The sequence below is a fragment of the Triturus cristatus genome, chromosome 9 (assembly GCF_964204655.1).
Source record: "Triturus cristatus chromosome 9, aTriCri1.1, whole genome shotgun sequence".
Classification (NCBI taxonomy): Eukaryota; Metazoa; Chordata; class Amphibia; order Caudata; family Salamandridae; genus Triturus; species Triturus cristatus.
This window is the reverse complement of record NC_140592.1, coordinates 220,207,227-220,223,541: the sequence shown is the minus strand read 5'-3', so window position 1 is coordinate 220,223,541 and position 16,315 is coordinate 220,207,227. Positions and strand designations below refer to the sequence as shown.

The following is a 16,315-nucleotide window of genomic DNA, read 5'->3' as shown; positions in this document are numbered from 1 at the left end:
TGCCCTTTTTGTCCAGCCCATCCGGACTGGATCATCTGCTTTTCGGCTGTCGTGAAGCAATTTCTTATCTCTTGGAGGCGTGTAGTGAGGGATCATGTTTCCGAACCGTTGGTTTTTCAGACCGCGCTTGTTTTTATTTTCACCACGGTCCGCTTCGGCTGCGCTTGTACTTGCTTCTGTGTTGGCCTGCCCTGTGCCCGGGCTCTCGAACACCGGCGGCATTGGCTGTCTTGTGATCATGTGATAGAACCCCTCTGAGCTGCGCGTGGTTTGGTGTGTGTGCTTTTATAAAGGGTTTCGTGTCGAAGCGCAAGAGCTCATACATGCGTCCGCAGCGCTGTCATCAAAGCACTTTGGTTTAGAATGTATGGCATGCGTTGACTCAGCGGGGTGTACGCGGCGTCTTGAGGGTGGCGCGGCCGCTGGATACACTGTCACGAGGGTGGATATCATGCTTCAAAGCCGGTGTGTGTGGAATGGGGGGGGGTCTGGCTGCAACTGGTGGTCCGGAGGGTGGGTATGATGACACTCTGGCGGAGATGATGCCAAGTTGATACAAGGCCAGGCTGGTGATTCAGGGGGTGGCGGTAATGCCACATGGGTGGTTGAAAGGGTAGATATGGTGTTATTGAGGGCGGCGCTGTGACGCAATGCACTGCCACGTGGGTGGATATGACATCACGGGAGATTAAATGAGTTGTCCGGAGAGGGGATATAACGACAGGCTAGCATACATGATGCCATGAGGTGATGGTGGGGCGATGTAATACCACCAGGGTGATTCGAAGGGTAGACATGGTGTTTCTGAGGGGGGGGGGGGTGCAGTGGCAGAAGGTACTGCCACAAGGGTGGATGTGACGTCGCACTGGATGAAATTAGTGGTCCGGAGAGTGGATGTGACGACACGCTGGCAGAGGTGATGGCACGGAGAGGGGGCGAGGTAATGGCAGGTGGTTGATTTAGAGGGCGTTTCTAAGGCTGGAAATGCCAGGGAGGAAGTGTCCTATACGGGGAGAAGTGATGCCGCTGAGGGTGTCAGGCTGGTGCCTCAAAGGGTGTGTGTGACCTTGGGCCGTCTCAGCATATATTCGTCGCATGGTCGGCTCGTCGTTCCTTTTTCCATTAGCTCACGGTACCGCGCTTCTTTATTTATTTCATTTAGAACATGGTTCGCTAACTTTAGCGGCCGCACTTGGTTTATTTATTTTGAAGCATGGTCTGCTGACTTTAGCAGCTGCGCTTGGTTTATTTATTTAATTACTTTGGCGCGCGGGTGTTCTCCGCCATTCAATGCCGATGATCTCTCCTACCGACCCTCCCCCACAGATTCTTCCTCTCGCCCTCCCTGAGCTTCTTTCTGCCAATCCCGTCGTCTGATCCGATCCCCACATTTCTTGTATTCAAGGTCACCCAAAGTGACCGTGCACAAGGGGCGCTGTCTGGCACCTTTTCTGCACAGGCATTATTTACACCAAAACCAAACAGCTTTCCCTGCGCAGCTCTACTGAGTGCACTCTTCGAGTCTCTCTGAAAAGTGTGAGTTCTCTGTTTTTTGTTTCCATTTCTAATACCACTAAGCTCAGAGTTGCATCTGCAGTGGAAGCTATCGGTCGCATGTCGGCAGAGGAGCCAGCCAGACAAGTTCCCATCAGCCTGACCACCCCACAGGCTGACCGGTGACGTGTCTCTGAAGAACTGCCTCGCCTGGCCTTGGAGGGAGAGACACTGTTCTTGGCTTCTGGAGGTACAGCCTGCTCCCCGCCAACACAAGGCACACCGTCCAATAAAGCAAAGTCTGAAGTGTGCTGCATTTTGACATGCCGCAGAACACATATTGTGCACACTGCATGGAACCCCCAATTCCCCCCCCAAACTACACGAAGACGCTTTGGAGCCTTAAAAAAGAGAGGGGGGATACCTGTACCTTCTGTTAAAGGCAGTGCACGCGTCTTCCTGTCTTCCGGAGAGGAAGGGTGGGACGTCAATTCCAGAATTTCGGCCTAGACCAACTCTTGCCAAGCACCACGAGGCTCAAGTCCGCACAGCCCAGTCGTCCGTCCTTGCCACCAAGCGGGGACGGGCTCCTTTCCGCTGCCACTGTCTGCCACCCAGCCACCATTGGGCTTTCTGATTTTGTTATGCATTTCCCATTTTCTACCCAAAGAGGCCCCAGGAGGAAGTAAAACAGAGGAGGCCGAGAGTGATGTCACGGATTGCCGCTTGTAAACTTTTATTGCGTGCTTTCTCTTCGCAGCTTCAGCCAGTGGAACAAAGAGCTCGAGAAAGGACAGCACAGATCCTCACCCCCAATAAAGCAATTCACGGATACAGTACACATTCGTCTTCACAGCAAATCTGGGCTCTCTTGACAACTTTAATTTTGTAGTTAATTCCACAGTGCACATGCTAACTTAAAGGAAATTGAAAGCAGGAAAAAGATATCTGGGCAGAGAAACACTTAGTCCAAATAAAACAAGAATTTGCAATGCAACAGGTCTCTCATTTGCGAGAGTTTAAGCTATTAGCATTGTAAATGACAATGCCTTTTATTTGTTTTAAAAAACAAAACATAACCAAGAGGCATTGTCAATTACAATGGCAATAGCTCAAACTCGCGTAAATGCGAGATCTATTTACATTTACAAAAATGTTTGCTATTGGCATTTTAAATTACAATGCCTCTTATTTATGTATTACAAAAAACAAAACAAAAAAAATGTCATTTACAATGTCAATAGCTCAAAATAATGTCATTGCGAGACCTATTGCATTGTAAATGCTTGTTAATATTCTGCACCCTGCCTTATGGGCTTCAAAGGCCTACCTTAGGGTTGATTTATACATTTTATAACAGAAAGTTTGGGCTTGCTGAAAGGGTTATTTTGCCAAGTCGAATTGGCAGTTTAAAAGCTGCCCAAGTAGGCTGCAGTGGCAGGCCTAGAGTCATGGTTTCATTCTGTCACAGTAGTGATGAGGCCATGAGTGCTGCAGTCCACAAGTAACATGTAACATACTGGCCCTGGGTGCATCGTTTACCATGTACTAGGGACTTATAGGTCAGTTAAAGATGCCAATCCAGATTCATTTCGGAGGACAGCAGCCTCCTGCGAGTAATGAGGCCAATTTCTCTGTGATTGATTTCACCTTTCCACCGATGGTTTATCCACGGCGAATGATGCTGGAGTAATTAATGCTTCCAGAATGATTTGATCTGGACTAAGTGTACTTCACCCCAACCTCATTTGGAGCCTCCCAGCCCCTGCGCCTTTTGACGCCAAGCCATTATCTACTATGTTTTAACCTTCCAACACGGTGCCCCTCCTCCCCGTTACACCGTCACTTCTGTCCTGAAGAAGACCCCGTTAGTAAGGATCCAATCAACCTACCTGGGTTTAGGGGTCGAAACGTCGACATACAACCTTACCAGTACCTTCAACAGTGCAATGTGCACTGTGTTTTTTCAAATGTACATGGTTCTGTAAATGAATGTATATCCAAGGAATGAATTTCATCTTGACTGTGCGGCATGGAGTTATATGCCCAACAATTGATTTGTGACAGTGTCAAAACGTTATATGTCACTCGCCCTATTACCTCACTTCACTCACCACCCTCCCCCTCCTTGGCACCTTGCACTTTTGATCAGTGTTGATTTATTTCTCAAAAATGTGTATTTTGCTAAGTGTGATTAAATAACACTTTGCCATCACGTAATTGTTTAAGTATTTTTGATGTTGATTCTGTTAATGCTTTACAAGCTTTTATGCTCTGGGACCTTTTTTCTATATTGTCCTATACCCAGGTCCCAGTGATCTTTGGGTCTACCCTTTGCTCTAACGCCAATCCAGTATTAGCAAAGTTGAAAAACAAGGAGCATCAGTCCAAAATTTAGGGAGTGATCATACAAAAAGAGGCATTTCCGTAAAATTATATTTATGTACTTATTACTGATATATGTGTACCTTTACACATATTTAGAACATGTGCTGCAAAAACGGAGTACATTTACTATTGCAATTTCCACAAGTAAATTCTGTTGTGTTTATCGTGCTCTACAAACAACAGCAGGGAGCGAGACGCAACAAGGTCAATCATGAAGAGAGTTGGGCAAAACATGCATTTTGTACGTTCAGTTCAAAAGAAACAAAAATAGGTTCTAGCTATGAGCAAAAGTCTAAGTTCCCCACGTTCACCAACTATGTATGTCCTACCTCCGATTTACAACTTCCTTATACAGTTCTTGAGTGGGACACTCTGGAAAGGAAATGGTGCAGCAGAAGGCTGAACCGTATCATGAGCACCGATATATGGTACACAGGGGAGCTGTGAAAGAGCAGAGAGAAAATCAGCACGGGTGAAGGTAAGCATGGTCGGTGGTCCTTGTTCCAATGTTCTAGGTCCAGGGTTGTTTCCAGGTTAGATCGAGCATCCAGTGCACGAAGGATGTAAACTCAGGGGTCTGTTTCTTTGGTTTACATGCTTTGGGAATCACACATCACCACAAGGATGGAAATAATTCAGGTAATGTCATTTGTCTGTGGGGGTTGCAGAGATACTACTTTTGAGAAGGTGTTGTCATAACCTCCTCCTCCTTATAAACCTAACATCTTATCAGGACACTAAGCATAGGGTCTACCTGGTGCGAGAAGGGATTCATCCATGCTTCGACTTTGGAAACCCCATCTAGGGAAGGATGTCAGGAACTGTCCTCAAGCAACTGCAGCTGATCCAAAGCAAAGCAGTCAGTATTGCCTTTAATATATACTTGTAGGAGAACTTGTTAATCAAGCAATCTGCACACCTAAGCTGAACTTGAGGACACAAATGGCTTTGTGAATCAGACGAAATGTCTTTCGAATGTATCATTAAGTGACAGTACAACGTACTCTATGTCATGGTAATATACCTGTCACTTGGAGACCATTTTTTTTAAATGTCTGCAAAGAACCAACCAAACATGGTTGTTAGCTAACTCATGCCTTAATACATTCTGCTGCAAACTGCTACCCCGTTTGCCTGCTAGTCTATGACAAGGCCTACTCATCAATAGAACAAAGACAGCTCGAATAATGGACATTCATGCATGGACGACCAGACAAAATATCTAAATTAAGCATTAACTGCTAGCATTATTTTCAATTTTGTAAACAAACTTTATTTCACTTACCAGCACCATACATAGTGGCCAGCATAATGGAGGACACCCATGCAATTTCACTATATGATGTGCCAAAAAAATCCTGGATTTCCTTGAAGTAGATGGTTATAGCCTTCGGAAAGGCATATGAGAATCCAATGGAAATGAAAGCTCCGAAGACCACCACCCAACCCCATCCACCATCTGGAGGGGTATAGCCCAAATCTTTGCTGGGTGATGGAGCCATGTTGTTCCACGAGCTACAAGAGAGAAAATCCATACACCCATCAGTCTTGAGCACAGTAATTGTTAGCGTTTCCATTAAATATTTGCTATTTGGATAGTGAATGGGTTTGGCAGACACTGGCATTAAAAGCCTACTTTAAGGAAATGCTTTCATTAAAAAAACATTACCACTGATGAAAAGGTGTAATTGTACATACGCATCTTAAGTTCTTAAAGTTTTTGTTTGCATCATCATGGCACACTTTGCAAATGTTGCACATGGCCCATCATTTATGCGTTTAGTGTTGTCCAATAAAACACTTTCCCACTCATCCCAAATCCTTAGCATTGAAAAAGCCCTGGGTTTAAAACACAACGAGTAATATCAGTTTCCCGGGCTATAGACCAAAAACCCACTGTGTATCGTCAACAGGCTCTAGGGAGCCAAAAACTTGACTCCACAAACCTGTGCTATGGATGCTAAACTAGAGGGGCTCTAGGGAGCCAAAAACTTGACTCCACAAACCTGTGCTATGGATGCTAAACTAGAGGGGGGTCCGCCAGACCCGGCAGCTATCACTGAGTCACTTGTGAAATCCGAGCCAGACCCCAGATTATAGCGAGATCTGAGATCCAGGGCAACCCCAGTGAAAAATGCTGAATGTGTCCCACTGTAATTTGCCAAAACTCACAAACACTCAGCAGCACCCCCTAGCCCGTCCCCCCTCCTTTGTGTGCTTTACGTCCAGAGTACCAACCTGCAAGGGCTGAGAGAGGCCGCTTAGTTTTAAATCCAAGTAGGAATAACATATATCCCTCACTTAAAGGGCCATCAGCACCCCTTTTGTTTGACTTTCATCTTGGCTGGGGGCTAGCGGGTGCCTAACACCATGATGCCAGGGATCAACGGCAAACAGCTTGTAACTTACCAACTGCTAAAAAGCTAAACTATGACACATACAACCTCTGTGCATAGTAAATATGCATTCTCTGTAAGAATGTCAGACGTATCAGTAATTACACTCATAAGTGTTTATTACCAGGCTGGCTTTAGCGCTGGTGGAGCACGGTGAGACATTTGTTGGCGCCCCCCATGACCTCCTCTACCACGGATTCCCTCACCATCACCCTTTAACAGTGTCCCTCGAGTCTCATACCCACTTTATCTCACATGCATTTAATTAATTGTATAGCATCACGCACACCAGTTTAGGGTGTCAGAGCACTTTGCATCACACACTCGTTACACAGAGACAATGAATGAATCATGGGTGTGTAAATCAGTGTACAAGAAATGTCATATAAGCCAGAGGACCTGAAGGTGTAGGAGTCACATGTCACCCACACTGGCAGGCAGGATAGTTTAAGAGTGCCTAGTCTGGAGACGTACAAAGCTAACACCATGTTTGAGGATTCTCTTAAATAATAAGAATCGATTTCTACCCAAATTAACCCTTTTTGCAACATCAGGTTAAGGAAAGACTGGAGGGAAATCATAGGGCTCTAATCTATACCTTGTAGTTTGCATGCAGCTCTTTGATGACAGTTCATAAATCACTGTTCCATATTAGGAGTTTAACTCATAAACTGCAAGTAACAAAAGGATCTCTCTGACAAAAGCAGGAACCCACTGACCTAATTACTTTATATATTCACTTTGTGATCTACTCGGTACACGTTCTTTGCAGCAGGCATATTAACCCTCTGCACTACTGTAGGGTGAGGCAACACTTCCACTAGACACAACTCTGATATCTCTCCAGGAAGAACGTTAATCACTAGAGTTATATTGATATTTTTATTGTCGCCTGGAGCCAAGGAACGCGGCAGAAGGTGCTTTTAAAACCATAATAAACTTGCAATCACGGCACCACATGATGCTCTCAACGCCCGGTGCGGTGGCACTGGTCGCACTGCCCTTGAGTCGTCCCTGTTTATTACAACTCAAAGCACATTGCTTAACAACCTTAGAATACCAAAAGACTGTGATGAAACAGCAAGATTCTAAACATATACCCCTCTAAGTTATGTACCAAAGAATTGGAAGATGTTACCTATAAGTAACACAAGGATCCCTGCAAGTAAAGCTGCACTACATATCTGTGACATGCATGTTATATGCAGTTAAATCCTCTACGCTATGTTGTCATGGATGACGCTTGTGACCAGTCAGTCTACACATAAAACTCTAGAGCAAGTGCATTAGCCACTTCAATAATCTTATTACTATTATGCACTGGAGCAGGCTCGAGTACACAAAGAACTCTGCAGCAGGTGCCCTGACCCCATAAGATACTTTAAAATGCAGTCTGTTTGTTAACCATTAAGTAAGACAGTACAGATTTATTATCTAATATACCCTTGTTTCAAATGTGTTTGGGAGCAGGGTTTTTAAACAAATAAAAGTATACGTTGATTGTCAGACTCTGTTCCTTTTTCCTCCACCTCTTTTGAATTCGCCCCATTTCTGCTGCCAATGTATGAGATTCCAGAGTATTTTTTCCATTTCCGGCACAGACTCTGCTCCAGTAAATGAGTATGAGTGTTCTCTCATTATGTTGCAGTTCTGCTGACACATATTGCACACTTTACATCAATGCAGATTTCTAGCACACATTCTGAAGAACCAATGCAGTTTGGTGTTTGTGGTTAGTTGTGCGGTCCACTTTGCCTTATATTTTGCGTAATTGAAACTCCTAAGCAGGCCTGGCCCACCCAAACAGGAGCCTTGGCCCTCGAAGTGAGGGCTTGAAGGCAGACGCGCGCAACGGCATTGGGCTCAAAGGGCTGTCTGTCTGTGTGTGCGCCCGGGCTGAGACAGCTTCCCGGGCGCGCGCACGCGCACACACGCGCGCACACTCACACACACACACACAAACAGTTTTGAGATTATCGCAGCCGCGCCCCAGTACTTCACAGGTCTTTAAAAGACCATATACATGTTAACGAGGCTTTGATTATTTTTTCACCCCTTCATCTCCACATGGCGAAAGGCAACACAACAAAAAGTACTGACACACACTACACTGATATGAGTAGCGCTATACAACAAATGAAATGCATATTAGAGAGGGGCTATGTAAAGATGAGGGGCACTGTTGGAGGGTGGCAGTGAGGGAATCAAAGGAGGAAGTCATGAGGGGGAGGGGCTATGGGGAGATGAGGGGCACTTGTGGTGTGTGGCAGTGAGGGAATCCGAGGAGGTCAATAGGGGGGGGTGGGCATGGAGGGATGAGGGGCACTGTAGGAAGGTAACAGTAAAGGGATTTACAGAGAAAGAGGTTATTGGTGTGGCACCAAAAAAAACTTTCGCATCAGCGCTAAAGCCGGCCCTGTCATGGCCTTTCTGTTTTTGTTTATTTAATTAGCAGTCGGGTCATAAGGGGTACTGTGGAACATACTTTCAAGTGCGTGCTAATTATATTTACTGCTATATTCAATGTTTTAAGTTTGAAGGTGATTTTACTAATGTTTTTACCGGGAGAAAATGAAAGTGGAGCCCTATGGTGCCTGATATGGGGTTGGGGCCCAAGGTCAGCTGTGAGATAAGGTACACTGGAGAGGAGAAGTGGATAATTAAGCCTGTAAGGGATTGCGCTGCAGAGTCAGGGGTCAGGTGGAGGTAGTAATGAAGAGGGATTGTCCCTGAAGGCTCGCACAGAGGGAGCCCGAGAAGTGTAACTTGCCCGATACTCCCACCTCAGAAACCTCCTCTTCCCATCAAAGGAACATTACATGGAAAAAACACTTTTTGAGAATGATAAAATTTAGAATGAGATTTGGAAAAGAGTGCGTTTTACTGGGCCTTGTAAGACTAAGAAGAGATAAAGGAGGGCCCTGAAGCAGGCCTGCCCAGACATATATGCGACAAATCGAGCCCGCAGTGGCCCACCCAAATGCACCTTTGGACCACCCAAATAAAAATTCCTGGAGCCGGGCCTGCTCGTAAGGCGCTATATTTCGATCAGTTTGGGACGACAGCATATTTGCCTGTGTAATCAATCCTTAATGTACTGATGTATTGCATTTTAAGCATGGGATTTTAGAAACTTTGTGCAAAAACAGGCACTGTTCATACCGGCACCACAGTAAACAGCTCTAAAACAGTACAAATTTCACCAGAGAATTGAAGTGACGTAAATCACATGAAGAAATAGTGAATACTTCTAGGGGCTTATCTATGTGAGCCCTACGTCACTTTTGCACCACCTAAAGTGGTACATGTGTGACACAGGGCTCTCTAAGATTTATGAACCCATGCAAAGCCACCATGCGTGCCTTTGTGTGGCCTCATAAATCATGAGTAAGGCGACGCAGCCCAACCCACTGCATAGCCTTACTCTGCACCTGGAAGGCATTTCAAGGGCATTGCACTGGGTTTTTCCACGCAAAACTCATGGAATTTGACACAGTCCTGAATTTACAAAGTGATTAAATAATCCTGGGGTAGCATCAAATCTGTAGGCCTCCCGAGGTGACGCATAACAAGGAGAAATATGTTTATTTCTCCTCTTTTTTCCTCTTTCAATGTGTGCTTCATTCTGCAGCACACATAGAAAGAGGAAAATGCCTTGCAGGATTGTTTTTGTGCAGGAAGGTTCCCCATCTTACACAAAAACAATCCTGCCTGCAACACAGACCACAGACACCCTTGTACCATAGTGCAAGGATGCTTATGTTGTCGCTAGGCTGCCAAAACGGCACCAGCACAGGCAGAAAGGACAGGCATGCACTGTATTACTCACATACAGTGCCTTCCTGCCCTTTCACTATGGCGCAGGGCAGCGCAGCAATGTGCCTTGTTGCGCTGCCCTATGCCGAAATGCCATAAATGAGACCCCTCGTGGCTTATTTTTAAGAGGTTTGTGCCACTGGAGTGTCACTTTTCCTTACTCTCCCTGCACAAAAATAATTCTGCCTGCAATAGAGGCACGCTTGCACACTTAGTCAGGCTCTGCAAACTGCTTGCTATTCAAGCTTAAGGTTTTTTTTTGCCTATAATACCTTCATAGAGTTCTGTGGAAAAGCGCATGGCAAGTCTGGTCACTTGACCAACACAAAGAGATGATGGACGGAGTGTTGAAACTTTTCAGACACTCCCCCCCCCCCCCAGTCACAGATCTGGGTTAAATGCATCATTGTTCTTTAGCTCACTTCGCCACCCCAGTTCGGACATAGCCATATGCAAATGAGTCTTGACCCTGTGCCTCATGGGAACAGTCCGGCCGAACTGCTAAGCCGAAACCGAAAACAAGCATCCTAGGACCGGTTTCGGGGTAACACCCCATATCAGCCAGGCTAGCTTGAATCCAGTGTCCCACGTCTGGGCATACCCTGCCAACTAGTGTGAACAAAACAAACACAAGTAGATAATTGACAGAGCGCGAGTGTCTGAAAAGTTTCAAAAAAGTTTCAGCACTCCGTCCATCATTTCCTTGTGTTTGTCTTGTCACTAAGTCACAATAAGAAGTGCCAAAGATTTTTAGAAAACAAGGAATGTTGAGCTATATATTTTGGGCCTAAGAATATGTTAATAATAACAGTTGCACTGCTGTTTTCTAAAGATTACTTCGTTACAAGAGTATTCTCACGAAGGATATCTGAGGAATAATTCCTTTATTGGGGAAAAGAGGAATAGACGACAATGCTTTGTAATTTATTGTTTATAGATATTTCTTCTCGATTGAAATATTTACCTATCTGTGGTACCTTGGGGCAAAGAAAACAATATATTAGGGTCGCTTTTGACCAAGTCGTTTAAATATTAGGAGTTGCATTTTATTTACATGTACTTTACATACATTTAGACAGCGCTTTATTCACACGCTTCGCACGCTACGACGTTTGGGGTTTGCGGTTGGCAGTGTGTCTTCTTTGGTTTGAGCGTGTCTGGGGTTCGTTCCCTAACGATACTCGACCGACAAACGTGTCTACGAGAAGCGTGAACACTTCGAAAGGTCAAATGTCATGGTTTGACTGCATTTCCCAAGCTTGGGCGGAGCCTCCTCGACCCTGTTTTGCCAGAGCGATTTAATGATGCACAGTGTGTGGGGTCAGGGCTACGGATTGCATCACCCTCGGTGACTTCAAATGTCTACACAGAAATAACACACGAATAACTCCCCGAACTCCAGGGTAAACACACAGTTCTGACATATGCTTCAAGTTTAAGACAGAGAACCGTCATTCACTGTTAAAACGGTTCTACTGTAAAGAAAGTCTCTTATGCAAAGTTTAAAACACTCTGTTTATCAATGGTTGGGGAGCAGGACGCCCATGTCCAGATATGTTATAAAAATCTCCTGAAGTGGATTTCCGCGTGCTACAGAGGGGAAGGGCTCCTTTTAAATTTGTTTCATACAGAAGCGTCTTAGGTTTCACCTCACGGGCTAAAGCTGCATTTATTTAACTAGTCTTAGGAACCGGGCAGACCACATAGTCGAGGATGCAACCACGAAACGCCTGCAAGGCAGAACTGCTTGAGGACAGCTCCCCTTCTTCCTTTGAAGCCCCTCCAACAGCCCGTCCCTGCCCTCTGACCCTGAAAGAAAAAGACGATCCCGTGAGGGCAACTCACCCACGCCGCGCAGGATGCCCGCTCCTCGCTTATAGACTGTGCCGGGTGGCGGATGTGGAGGAGCCCAGCGCTTGTGGGGCCCCTCCCCTGTCTCTTTAGCGGCCGGGGCGGAGCCAGGTGCAGGGCGGAGACAGGGGCGACCATCCCGGGAAGGAATCGCTCCCCGCTCGCTCTATTGCTGAGGGCTAAAGGTTGCCAATGGCGTGTTCAACTTTATCAACTGTGAGCGTGGTCTGCTTTGTGACAAAAGTACGTTTTGTTAACATAGACCTGCGAAACATTTTAGTGGGTACATGTTCTACACCCATGGATGAAACGATAAATGCTGTGTCCTGCGCTTTATGTCAAAGCTTCCCGAGGGTACACGCACCTGGACACCGACTCCGTCGTTCTATTCGTGGCTTTAAGTGCGATGAACATAGCTTCCACTTCTCAGTAAATGTGTAAAATGTCTATTTCTGCATTTGCTTACTTCAAGTGTGACGGTGAGTGACACTATCGCAATTTGAGTGATTAACAGTCGAATAGAGGGTGCAGTGCGGGTGTGATCTAATGTGCTAAACACAATTTAATGAGGACAGTGCTGGCACAACAGCCTGGCAAAACCCTTGCATCATTCTCAATGTGTGCCCGTACTCAATTCCTAGGTTTCCAGTGACCACACAGGCTAGAATAGCTAACTTTTGGAAACAAAAACCCGGGAAATTCTACAAAAATAGAAGTAGAACTACGATTTTGCATCAACCAAGGGGCACAGAATGACTTAATTGACACCGTTCACCAACATAGAAAACAAAGAGGCAGTAGGTGTAAATAAACACAGCTTTTAACCCATCCATGTTAATTTATTTGCTTTCTAAAATGTGATGATAACTAATCTTATGCTCGAACATATGAAAAGTTGTTAACCTTGGTGTTCCGTTTATCCTCGGAAAATGGGGACGTGTATTTTTTTATTTTTTTATTTGCAATTTCAGAGGGGGAAATTAAATACCAGCATTTGTAAAGCGCACAGCTACCTCCCGGCGCTGGGGGCCGTCAGGAAGATTAAGTGAGCTATTGCCCAGAGTCACATGGTGTTGGGCTAACCTGCCGCCAGCGATCGAACCGTGATCCCCCGTGTTCCGGAGTCAGCCTCCCTGGCCGTTGCACCACACCTAGGACTGTCCCAGAAACTCCAGAACAACTGTCAAACCACTCAGCGTGTGCACTCCTGACAGCCCTGAGGAGTATGCGCAGTGCTTAATGTGTAAAATAAGAAAGTGCCAAGGCTCTCCCAAGATGCCACTACACCTTGCACCACCCATTGGCCCTGTCACCGCTGCCAAAACAACTACTAACCATCTCTCACGCCTGCAAGTGCAACAGTTTAGATTATTCCAGGTCCCCAAAGCTAAAGGAATGGCTAGGGAGGCAGGTATTGGTAATTTTTCATGTGTATTGTATTCATAAACACCTGTTGTTATGCTCATCTCTAAATTAGCAGAGCAGCGCCACCATGTGGTAGACTAAGTGCACTGTTGACAATCAAATGCCGGTGCCCAGCAACCAGAAACCAATTAAGTGGCGGTGGGGAGCACATAAACCACCATCTCAAATTAAGCACTGAGTGCAGCGCTGCTCACCTTTGCAAACCAACAAAGGAAGAGGACTGCAGACAGTACAGAGTTCCAACCACCCACTGCACTCCAAGGGCTGACAGTGCCGCCCGTTTTGCTGTTTGTAAACAGTGCAGGAATAAGGGCCATTGTCAAAAAAGGATGGGATTGGGTTTGTGCCTACAGAGCGAGGCCTCTCTGGCATTAATGGCATTTCCCAGTTTGATACAAGTGCTGCTGTCAGATTTCCAAACAGATCGAGGGCTAGTGGAGTGCACTGGGGCTTGTAAGGAAAAAGATAAAAAAACAAAGGGCAAGAGAGAATTAAGGGGCTGGAGAGGGCACCGAGAGACAATAGAACAGGAAAGAGGGAAAAGAACAAAGAAAGTGGAGGAGAGAAAGCATGAAGAGAGGAGGAAAGAAAGTGCGAGGAGAGGAAAAACAGGCAGCAAGGCTTGTGAAGGTGACAGTGTGAGATATGCAGGATGCCTAACTAAGGGAGACAGAAGTGGTGTAGAAAGTTTACTATGAGACCCAGTTCGATCATAGATGGGTAGGTATGACAGGTAGGTATTACTTTATTTGCACGATTAATAAAAAAACATAATTCAAGGGCAGAGAAAAGCCCTGCTGTGCCTGTTGGATTGTGGAAAATAATTAAAATAGTGGTACAGTGGGTCCTCGCACCTCGGAGATCCAGTGCCACTGCACCTGCTGCACTAATGCCAGCTTTGCTTCTTTGAGATAGGAAGATAGACATCAGATTCAAAAACAATGCAAAAGAAAGTAGTGCATACAGAGAATGAAGACGATGTTAAATAATTCAAGAGGATAGTGAGACAACTTGGTAAAGTATTGTTTATAAAATGAAAGGCAGAGTAAGACACAACTGGTGAAAATGAAGAGGGAGGGAAATAAGGCAAGAGGTGAACACAAGAAAGAAATAAAAATAAAAACAGGAGGAGATGAAGACAAAAGTGTGATAACAAAAAATGATGGCCCAATATGTGGACAGGGGAGTAGAGGCGGGAGAGTTACTGGAAAAATGAACCAAGATTGGGCTAGTTGCCTGGGTGTGGTTCAGCTTGATGTCCTCTTGACCCTCTGATCCCAAAACGAACCCAGCTTTCATGTGACTTCTGCCTGCCATCCATGCTGTAACTTCATTACCAAAATAATTGAAGACAAAACAGTACCCTTCACTAGAAAACAGAGGAGAAGGAGTTCTGCATCTAGAAGCTGAATTGCACAATTTGAAAACAGAAAACCTGGCACCAATCCTGGATTCCCCACTTGACCAAAATGTGTGACTCATGACAAATATTTAACCAAGTCCGCTTTTTCCTTCATAATCACATATAGGAGCACTTTCAAGTATATGAGTTCACGATGTGCGCTGTAAAAAAAACGTGTGTGTTTGATTTAATAGACCACATATTGCTCCATATATAATAAGACTCTAGACGTCATGTAGGGTGTACATGACAACTGACTTGCATCTCCGTTTAGTAGTGGTATTGTCATCAGGACAAATGGCATGAATACTTCTACGTTCATGCTTAAAAATAATCACTTTTAAAAAGTGCCTCAGAATGCAGTGATATAATCTGATTTACTAAGGTGAAACACTTTTGCATGTCACAAAACTACTATTTTTCAAATACATGAGGAGACTTTATTATATTCGTACATGGTTTTTGTTGTATGATTTGTGTGCCAAACATTTTCAGGGATCATGCATGGGCTCTTAAAGCCAAGCTAGACTCTTGGCTTGCCTTGTTTCGGGTCTGCCTTTGTTGGCTCGCTCATTTCTACGGGGAGTAAAGAAAAGGAAAGAAACAATAAGGAAATGGTGATTAAGAGAGAAAAGACAGCAAATGCCAGAAAGAAAGATCAAAACAATGGGTGTCCAGAGAAGCTCAGAGAGTGAAACTCGGAGAGCACAAGTAAGGAAGAGAGAGAGCTAAAGGATGGACGAAAGGATTGGAAGAGTGATATGGAGTAGCAATAGGCAAGAAAGGAGAAAGAGAGAAGGGCAAAAAAGGGATGAAAGAAAGAAAAGAAGAGAATGGAAGAAAAAAAGAATGAAGAGACAATGAAAAAGAGATATACAAAGATGAAAGAGAATAAAGGACGGAATGTGGAAATGTTATCTGAGAGAGAGCTAAATGGAGGGGACGCATTACCGTGGGTTCCCACTGTGTGCAGCCTTGCCGCCTCAGGCCACAGAGTAAGTCAGCATGCAAAATGTATTTTTTGCTCACCTTTATTATGTGCTGCGGTTGCTTGGTTGGGTTCATTTGGTGTCCAAGACTAACTAGCCATTGGTCAGCAGGTATGCTGCGCAGCCGAGGTGTGCTCTGCTTTGGCTCAGTCGACCAGAGACAGCTCTTCCTTTTCAAAATCCGACTCTTTGTTTCGAGGTCCCAGACATACTTCACAGTGCACGTGGAGCCAGCCTGACCATCGTCGAGAGTGGGCGTAAACACACTGCTGGCCAATGAGCATTAGTGCCTCTTCCACTATGAGCCACGTGACACTCTGACAGAGAAGGGCCTAGGCAGCACTTAGCTGCCATTGATAATACTGAGCTGAAGGATAAATATTAGGGGTGGGCATAACTTGTGTAAATCTGCGTAATGTAATCATGCAAAATTGCCGAAAAATACTGCTACATAATGCTAAACTAAGCAAGAAGAGTAATTCTGCGTTTAGTGCTATTTTTTAGCACAAAAATCCCCCCCTTGTGTCCAAAACGAAGGCAAGGGTGTATTTTGT

At 45.1% G+C, this 16,315-nt stretch overlaps 1 protein-coding gene across 2 annotated transcripts in view; it reads right to left on the bottom strand.

Moving 5' to 3' along the window:
- Positions 1 to 15,950, bottom strand: part of LOC146797644 (monocarboxylate transporter 2-like) — a 133,675-nt gene extending 117,725 nt beyond the window's left edge. Inside the window, exons 1-2 of one of the 2 annotated variants that reach the window (XM_085624772.1) lie at positions 15,802 to 15,950; positions 5,168 to 5,397 (exon numbers count right to left, since the gene is read on the bottom strand). In XM_085624772.1, the coding sequence (XP_085480898.1) occupies positions 5,168 to 5,384 (217 nt within the window). In that variant the 5' untranslated portion in view covers positions 5,385 to 5,397; positions 15,802 to 15,950. Of the gene's footprint in view, positions 1 to 5,167; positions 5,398 to 11,939; positions 12,094 to 15,801 lie in introns of those variants that run through there. The other variant, XM_085624771.1, reaches the window with a different exon arrangement.
- Between the last annotated feature and the right edge of the window lie 365 nt (positions 15,951 to 16,315).